Source organism: Ipomoea triloba, chromosome 5 (assembly GCF_003576645.1).
Source record: "Ipomoea triloba cultivar NCNSP0323 chromosome 5, ASM357664v1".
Classification (NCBI taxonomy): Eukaryota; Viridiplantae; Streptophyta; class Magnoliopsida; order Solanales; family Convolvulaceae; genus Ipomoea; species Ipomoea triloba.
Window position 1 is genome coordinate 18,936,399 of NC_044920.1, and position 9,097 is coordinate 18,945,495.

Genomic DNA, 9,097 nt, shown 5'->3' on the forward strand with positions numbered 1-9,097 from the left:
TGTAGCAAGAGTCTTGGCAATTCACAACAATCTTCCTAAAACATCAGAGATAGTTAAAAACAATGTTCATTCAAAACATAGTCCAAAATAGAATTAAACAACCAACAGAATATGAAGATGATTATATCATCATACAAAACAAAAAAGACCATAAACTAACATGAGACCCTATTACAAATAATCCATTCGATTTTCAGACTATCTTCTTCATCAAAAAGGGTCTTCAGACTATCTTCAAGTAACCAATAAGTAACCAAGTAACCAATGTTTAGAAGGTTGTTTCTACTCCCCCTATTGCCAGGAACTTGTGAATCTGTAGCCACAAGACTCCTTAGCAGGACCAAGTAGAAAAGGCAACCCAAGTATTAGAAAAGAATCATTCAGATTCTGAGGACTCATCCTCCTGGCTGTTTGCAGTGGATTCAGCTTCAGGTGCGGTGGAATCAGCTTCAGGTACAGTGGAATCAGCTTCATGTGCAGTAGATGGATCAGTGGGTGTTTCAGTGACAGCAACAGTCATCTCTTGGTCTCTCAATCTCAATTGTTCACGTAACTGCATCTCAATTGTTCTCTTTTCAACAAGTATCTGTATGATCGTGTTAAGATCTCTGATGCTTTTGTCAAGGTGCTGGGCTGTGAGTTTGCTGGTAAATGGTGCATCAAGGTTCAGAGCTGGGGATGAGCTACTTGCATGTTCTGGAAAGATGTCAAGCACATGACTTCCTTGTTTGAGTCTGGCATCAATTGTTCTGACTTGTGGTGCCTCCATAGGCTCATTTGGTTCTGGTTTGAACCCTTGTGAGCGCAGAACTCCATAAATTGTGCAGGGAAAAGGCAGCTTTACCTTGCTCTCCTTAGACTCTGGTTTTCTGAAAGATGCCAATGTTTGAAGATAATGTCACCTAAGTCGACAGGAATACCTTTGCCTATCTTGTAGATCAGGGTGGCCATAAGAAAGTTTAACCCTTCTCGGTGTTCATTTGGCATCCAATTTGTCATGGCTAGTTTGTGCAGAATAGCATACTTTGTTGTGAGAGATTTGGCTGGCAACATGTTGGTTTCAGCAGGCCAATAGCTGTATGTTCCTCCTGTAATGACTTTTGTGATTGTATTTGCACCAATAACAGGGTCCTCAATGTCATTTGCGTCTATGCCCAGATACAGATTGATGGTACGTGTGTCAAAATTGTATTCGTTTCCTCTCAGCCAAACACGTCCATAAACATGTGAGCCAGCCTCCTTGATAGTCTTCAGAAGGTTTGCATAAAATTCCTTGATGGCAATGATAGTCTTCAGAAGGTTTGCATAAAATTCCTTGATGGCAATAGGTGGATAGCTAAGGTTTGCATAAAATTCCTTGATGGCAATAGGTGGATAGCTCGTCTGAGTTGTTACAGACTTGACAAGGTTTAACTTCTCAAACACTGGCATGAGTTGGCACTGAGACTTGAACTTTTCAACATCAAGATACCTTTCGCTCAGGATTTTCCTTTTGTTTGTTGAGTCCCATCTTGCAGCATACTCATCAGATAAGAATTGAGGGGTGATTACTTCAAGAGGTGTTACGGCTGAGACATCCGGCTGGCTTTCAGGTTGCTGAGTTTGAGTGGTGTTCTTCTTTCTCTTCTTACTAGTAGTGGTTTCCACAGGGACAGGTTGTTCAGCAATTGGCTGTTTTCTCTTGGTTTTTCGTGCTGGTGAGGGGATTTCCTTTTCCTGTTGTGCTGTGGATGACCTGGTTTTTCGCCTTGTGACAGGGGCGGAAAAGACTTGAATTTTTGCCACAGGATTTTTGTCCACTTGTTATTCTTGGATCTTCTTCTTTCCTTTAGCCTTTTCTTGGTTCTTCTTCACTTGGGACAAAGGCAGATTGTCTTCTTCATCAGTAGGTTCTGCAACTTGTAATTCTGGAGGATTTCCTGTTTCAAACTCAAAGTCTAATGGAGAATCATCAATGGGATTGGTAGGTGTTGTTTCAGGATTTGGTTCAGATTGTGGTTCAGATCTGGTTTCATCAGTATGAGAGTTTTCTGACTGGATGGGGAGAGGATTTTCAGGATTTTGATGATCAGGGATTTCTGCTTGTGTGGTTTGTGGTGATGGTAGAGACAATTTTATCTTGTGTGGGTTTTGTATTTTGTGGGATATTCAGGGGAATAGACAGTCTATTTGTGAGAGAGGTTGATCTTCTGTGTTCATCCATGATGTTAAACAAGTTGAGTTTGGTGAAAAGGGAAGCAGGAGGTTCAAGTTGGTAAGGACCATATACTACAGCAGACTCTGGGTTAACATTATCAGGCACGGGTAGATTTTTATCAGGAACAAGCAATTTTTCATGTACATCATCTATTGGTTCTTGTTTTACAGACACTAAGGGCATAGGTTTTTCTACAGTGACATTTTCTGGGTTAATTTCATCCTCAGTATCTGATAGAACAATTATATCCTGAAAAAATTGTTAAAGGCAGAAACTATGTTGTTCATGTATAGTCATTTATTGAGAAAAAAAATGAAGAAAGGAGGGTGTTTCAGAATAAACCTCAGGATCCTTGGCCTTAGCTGTTTCTCCTTTCTCGAATGCAAGTGGTTTGAGAAACCCTTTCAGGTAGTCTAGTTGCTTTGCTCTTGAGTACCACGACCAAATTGGTTCTCCCCCCGGAGGTTTTATCTTGTTGTTGATTATCATGACCATCTCTCGGGATGCTTGATGTTGAATTTCATAGGGATATTTGTTTGTGAGTCTGGAGAAATCAAAGTATTGGGTTTCGTCTTGATCCATTGTAGAGCTTCGTTTCAAGGTTCTTGATCTTGTGTGAGGTTTGCGAGAGGGTTTGCAGCTTTGAGAGATTTGCGTGATCTTTGATTTCCCCTTACTGCAACTGGTTTTTCAAAGGTCGAAGGACTCCATGATGACCTGCTTTTTCGGGTCACGTGACGAGGCATGAGGAGAGTGGGAGTCGTTCCGTAATTAATGCTATAGCAGTTTGGTCAGTCGGGTACACTGTTCCTCATAGATTATATGCTTATCAAGACAGATGTTAGTGTAGTGCGAAAAAAAAAATTATAACAAAGAAGAGTTTTGAGAGAAATAGCCTGTGATAAGGACAAAAGGGTGTCCCACTTACTGTACTAGTTCGGTGGACCATTACACATGCCAAGTTCTGATTTTAGGATGTTGAATCTGGTCGGATCCAGTGCCTTTGTAAATATGTCTCCCAATTGCTTGTCTGTTGGTATGTAGTGCAATTTAATGTCTCCACTTTCCACAAGCTCCCTGATGAAATGATGTCTGATATCTATATGCTTAGTGCGGGAATGCTGGACAGGATTTTTTGCAATATTGATAGCGCTGGTGTTGTCGCAGTGGAGATCAGCACTACTGAACTTTAGTCCATAATCGTTCAGCATCTGTTTCATCCAAATGAGTTGAGTGCAGCAACTCCCAGCAGCTATGTATTCAGCTTCTGCAGTGGACAATGAGATGGAGTTTTGCTTCTTGCTGAACCATGAGACAAGGTTTTTGCCTAAGAAAAAACACCCTCCTGATGTACTTTTTCTGTCCTCCAGATTTCCTGCCCAGTCAGCATCACTATATCCAAGTAGTTCAGTCCCTGAGTCACGTGAATACCATAGTCCATAGTTTACAGTCCCCTTAACATATTTGATTATTCTTTTGACTGCATTCAAATGTGCTTCCCTTGGGTTTGTTTGGAAGCGTGCACACAAGCCTACACTGAACATTATATCAGGTCTGCTTGCCGTTAGGTACAGTAGACTACCACTCATACTTCGATAGAGTTTGCCTTCAACAGGTTTTGAGTTGGAGTCTTTTGATAGTTTTACCGTGGTGGAAAGAGGCGTTTTAGCTTCCTTAGCAGAGTCAAGACCAAACCTTTTGACCAAGTTTTGGGCATATTTGGTCTGTGACAAAAACAACCCCGTTTCCATCTGTTTTACCTGTAGACCCAAGAAGCATGTTAATTCCCCTATCATGCTCATCTCAAATTCCTTTTCCATGACTTGAATGAACTCCTTAACATTTGCAGGAGATGTTGAGCCGAAAACAATATCATCTACATAAACATGGGCCACAGTTATGTGACCAGTGGTCTTTTTAACAAACAGTGTTTTGTCTGCCCCACTGCAAGTGTACCCATTTTTCAGGAGATATTGTGTGAGCCGTTCATACCATGCTCTTGGTGCCTGTTTCAGACCATAAAGGGCATTTTTCAGTTTATAGACATAATCAGGATACTGTGGATTCTCAAATCCTTTTGGTTGAGCTACGAAGATTTCCTCATTGAGAAGTCCATTTAAAAAGGCTGTTTTTACGTCCATCTGGTTCAGTTGACAGTTCAGAATGCAGGAGACGGCCAACAGTAATCTCACTGACTCAAGTCTGGCCACAGGTGCAAACGTTTCTTCATAGTCAATCCCTTCAATTTGTGAGTAACCTTGTGCCACCAGTCTGGCCTTATTTCTGGCCACATTTCCCTATCCATCGGTTTTGTTTCGAAAAATCCACTTTGTGCCAACTACGTTTGCATCTAAAGGACAAGGCACAAGATCCCATACCTCATTTCCCTCAAATTGAGCAAGTTCATCCTGCATAGCCCTTATCCAGTCTTCATCTTGAAGTGCTTCTTTGTAATTTTTGGGTTCAAATTTTGATGTGTAACACGCGTACCCAGATAACTCAGCTAGACTGCCTCTTAGCATTCCTCTGGTTCGAACACCGGCGGTGGGTGTCCCCAATATGTTCTCAGCAGGATGATTCTTTTGAACATGTGTGGGAACTTGCTTTGACAGTGTAGATGGATGGCCATCTATGTTTGACTGTTGTTCAGTGGGTGGTTTTGAGTCCTCTGATTCTGATTCTAACTCAGATTTCTTGATCCCTTTTTCATCATCTTATTTTCTTTGGTATTGTTCAGTGTCTAGTTCGGAGTCATCTAGTTCAGAGTCTGACTCAGATTTCTTATCTCCTTTTTCATCACCTGTTCTTGTTTGGTTCTGTTTAAGGTCAGCAGCTGGTAGATAATCGCCAACTGTTTGCGGTTGATCATCTATAATTACATTGATAGATTCTTGGACAGTCTTGATACGTTTGTTGTAAACTCTGTAGGCTCGGCTGTTTGGTGAGTACCCTAAAAATATGCCTTCATCACTCTTTGGTTCAAATTTTCCAACCTTTTCTCTGTCATTTAGGATATAGCATCTGCTGCCAAAAATGCGAAAGTACTTTAAATTTGGTTTCCTTCCTCGCCACAGCTCATATGGTGTATGCGCCATCCCAGGTCTAAGATACACTCTGTTGATTATATGACAAGCTGTATGAACTGCCTCTGTCCAAAAGTACTAAGGAAGGTCTGTGCTATTTATCAAGACTCGAGCCATTTCTTGGATGGTTCTGTTTTTTCGCTCAACTACTCCATTTTGCTGGGGAGTTTTTGGGGCTGAGAATTCATGACTGATTCCATTTTTGGAGTAGAAGGTCGAGAAGTGCTGATTTTCGAATTCCCTACCATGATCCGACCTAATCCTCACAATTTTACCAATATGCAATCCCTTCTCTTTTTGCAGCTTCAAACACAGCTTCTCAAACTGTTCAAAGGTTTCTGACTTGTTTCTGAGGAACATTACCCAGCAAAAGCGAGAGTAGTCATCAACACAGACAAAAATATACATTTTACCTCCCAAACTTTCCACCTGTGTTGGTCCGATTAGGTCTATATGTAGAAGATCCAGACACGAAGAGGTTCCTATATGATTGAAATGTTTGTGTGGGGTTCTGGTTTGCTTTCCCAGCTGGCAAGGGCCACATACACCAGTTTCCTTAACTTTGAACTTTAGTACCCCCCTTACACATTCATGACTTATGAGATGGTTCATATCTTGATAATTCATGTGCCCAAGTCTTTGATGCCAAAGATCTGTATTACCAGAGGTGGTGCTGCAACAAAGAAGATTTGAAGACAGAATATAGCAATTGTCAGAGGATCTTATACCTTCCATAATAACTTTGTTCAGTTTGTCCTTAACAATACATCAATCTTTCGTGAACCCTACATTCAACTTTTGGTAGCACAACTGGCTGATGCTGATCAGATTTTCTTTAAGACCCTGTACCAGTAGTACCTTCGATAGTGAGGGTAGTCCGGCTACATTGAGGATCCCAATACCCATGATGTCACCCTTAATTCCATCACCAAAGGTTACTTGTCCAGTATATGGAATCACATTCTTGAGGAATTCTTTACTGCCGGTCATATGCCNATCACATTCTTGAGGAATTCTTTACTGCCGGTCATATGCCTAGAACAGCCACTGTCGAAATACCATTTTCCCTGTTCTTTTCCAAGAAGCATAGAATAGCAAACTAGATCAGATTTTCTTACCCAAACTTGACGACTGACTGGGGTGATCCATTTCTTTTGAAATTTGTCAGTTCTCTGATCACTATAGAACCTGTAACATTCCGGTCTTGTGTGGCCTTTCTTGCAGCAGTAGTGACATGTTGGGTTATATTTCCTCAGAATCTTCTGGTAGGTTTCAACATTTGTCCAAGTGCTAGTACCTGCAGGAACAAACTTAGTAGTGAAAGAATTTTGAGAGTTTCGAGTGTACCCCAAACCATTTCGAATGTTAGGTGATCTTCCGGAGTCAAGGATTTGATTGAGAGTTGATGTTGTGTTCATCATTTGGATCTGTTTCTTGTAAGCTTCTAATTCTGCCGAGAGCTTCACCACTTTGGAGTTGGACTTTGCTAGTTCAGCATTTGTATCAGCAACTTGTTTCTTCAGGGATTCAATGTTCTTTTCAAGAAACTCATTTTTAGAATTTGTGGTTGTGTGAGTCTTCAAGAGAATATCTCATTTCTTGTACAGTTTGATGTAGGATTGTTCAAGTTCTTCATAAGGTATTTTATCTACATCTTCATGATCTGAACTATTATCCAAGTCCGAATGAGATTCAGCAACAACTGCAGTGAATGCTACGAAGTTTCCTGATATTTCTTCATCTTCATCTTGAGCTTCTTCAGAACAATCTTCATCACTCCAGGTTGTTGCCTTCATGGATTTCTTTCTTTTGAGGTAAGTGGCACATTCCACCTGAATGTGTCCGAACCCTTCACATTCTCTGCACTGAATTCCTTTGTTCTTGTTCTTAACTTCCCCTTGCTGCCATTGATTTTGTCGAGTCAAGTTTTGATTTTGATCGAACTGATTTATTTGACCAAAGTTCTTCTGTTGATTTTGATTTGATGATTTTTCGACGGTTCGTGATGAGTTAGACGAGGATGGAGCAGCACTGTTGGGTCTGTTTTGTTGATTCTTGCCTCCTCTGTTTCTCCGATTTATTTGTTTGAGAATCATGGTGAAATTTCTTGTTATCATTGCTACAGATTCATCATCCAGTTCTTCACACTCTTCTTCTGAGTCACATTCTTCGGCAATAAACGCAACATTCTTACCCCTTTTTGAGTTGTTGTCTTGCAATAGGATATCCATTTCGTATGTTCTTAGATTGCTCATTAGTTTCGCAACAGATTTCGTTTCCCAACCTACGCTTTATTGAATTGCAGTGACTTTCATCCTGAAGCGTACAGGAAGGGATCGAAGAATCTTCCTGACCAGTTTGTCTGAGGAGAATGGTTCCCCCAATACGGCAGCTTCGTTCTTCAATTCTTGAACCCTAGCATTAAATTCGACGATGGTTTCTTCATCTTTCATCCGTAATTCTTCAAATCTGGTGAGGACTTGCTGCATCTTGGTTTGTTTGACAGAGGAGTCTCATTCATAAAGTTTTTCAAGAATTTCCCAGGCATCCTTTGCAGAGCTGCATCCAGCAATTAACCCGAATTGACCCTCATCAAGCGATCCAGTAATTGTGTTCAGTGCCTTGTTGTTATTGTCACTGTCGCTAATTTCTTCGGCGTTCCACTGTTCAACCGGAGCGAGAATTTCTGACTTATCTTCTTAAACCCTTTTGGGGTGAGTCCAGCCATTAGTGACGGCCTTCCACACATTCACTCCTTGTGCCTGAAGATAGATCTTGGTTCTTGCCTTCCAGTAGGCATAATTTGTACCAATCAGTTGAGGAGGTCTTGCTTGCCCTTCCATATCTTCTTTAGGGCACACAGCAGCCAATCTTGAGAAGAGGGGTTAGTAACAAGGAAAACAGAGAGATTCAAAAGAGATTCAAAGGATCATTATCAAGGGAAAAGACCTTGAGGCTATGCTCTGATACCAAGTGAAAAACTTAGACTTCCGTGTTCTAGGTCTAAGATTGTAAAAGAGTCTTCCAACTATTAAATCCAATTACTAGATTTGTTAGATGACCTTTAACTATTTACTGATCTAGTGCAAAGAATAGAACAAAGAGTATTAAGCAGATAATGTGCAAAAGAATAATAAAGCAGCAAGAACACTAAGAATTGGTAACCCAGTTCGGAATCTCAATTCCTACATCTGGGGGGCATCACTCTGATTGCCCAACTCTTCATTGATCAATTCTAGAAATGTATCACAAGTTTACAGTAGAGAATCACGCGGCAACTCTAGAAATCTTCATTATCACCATTCTAGAGTTCAACCTTGAAGAGTTGAAGAATACTTGATCTCCCGATCTTCTTGAATTGAGGCTCCCCCTCAATCGTAGCGCAACTGGCTTTCAGAGTGATTGCTTGCCCAATACTTCATGAAGAAGATGCATCTTGAATCAAAGGTAAGCTTTGTCAAGATATCTCGTTATCACATATGAGGAAGCTTTCACATTCAGATCTTTTGTATATGCTTCAATCATCGTTGATTACTGGAAATTTTCCTCATATATATCTTGCCCAGATTCGGTTAAGTTTGAAGCCTTCGTAACTGACTCTGATTTCTCTTCTTGTCTTCCTTGTCTTGGTTCAGTGTTTCGTTCAGCAAGCTGTCTTTAAAGCCTTCTAATCCTTCTGCTGAACTATAGGAAACCTAATACACCATAAGATAACTTGTTTTTGAACTATCTGCTGAACTAACAAAATTGTCACAAGGACTTGTTACAACTTAGGGAGTTTCACAAATATTTTTCTTTTTAGCAATTTTATTAACAT

General features: G+C 40.6%; 1 protein-coding gene across 1 annotated transcript; it reads right to left on the reverse strand.

Annotated features, from left to right (window-relative positions):
- Positions 1 to 376: 376 nt before the first annotated feature.
- Positions 377 to 2,692, reverse strand: LOC116020344. The gene is made up of 5 exons (XM_031260824.1): positions 2,540 to 2,692; positions 2,163 to 2,446; positions 1,862 to 2,005; positions 965 to 1,747; positions 377 to 869 (listed from the first exon to the last, which is right to left on the reverse strand). The coding sequence occupies exons 1-5, from the start codon at positions 2,690 to 2,692 to the stop codon at positions 377 to 379; spliced, it is 1,857 nt and encodes a 618-aa protein (XP_031116684.1).
- Between the last annotated feature and the right edge of the window lie 6,405 nt (positions 2,693 to 9,097).

What these genes read in the sequence shown, in the direction of transcription:
- LOC116020344 (XM_031260824.1), bottom strand. Translation starts at nt 2,692, where the DNA reads ATGGTCATGATAATCAACAACAAGATAAAACCTCCGGGGGGAGAACCA. An exon ending in CTAAGGCCAAGGATCCTGAG is followed by an intron (nt 2,447 to 2,539) that starts GTTTATTCTGAA and finishes CAATTTTTTCAG; the next exon opens with GATATAATTGTTCTATCAGA. An exon ending in GAAGAAGACAATCTGCCTTT is followed by an intron (nt 1,748 to 1,861) that starts GTCCCAAGTGAA and finishes CCCTGTCACAAG; the next exon opens with GCGAAAAACCAGGTCATCCA.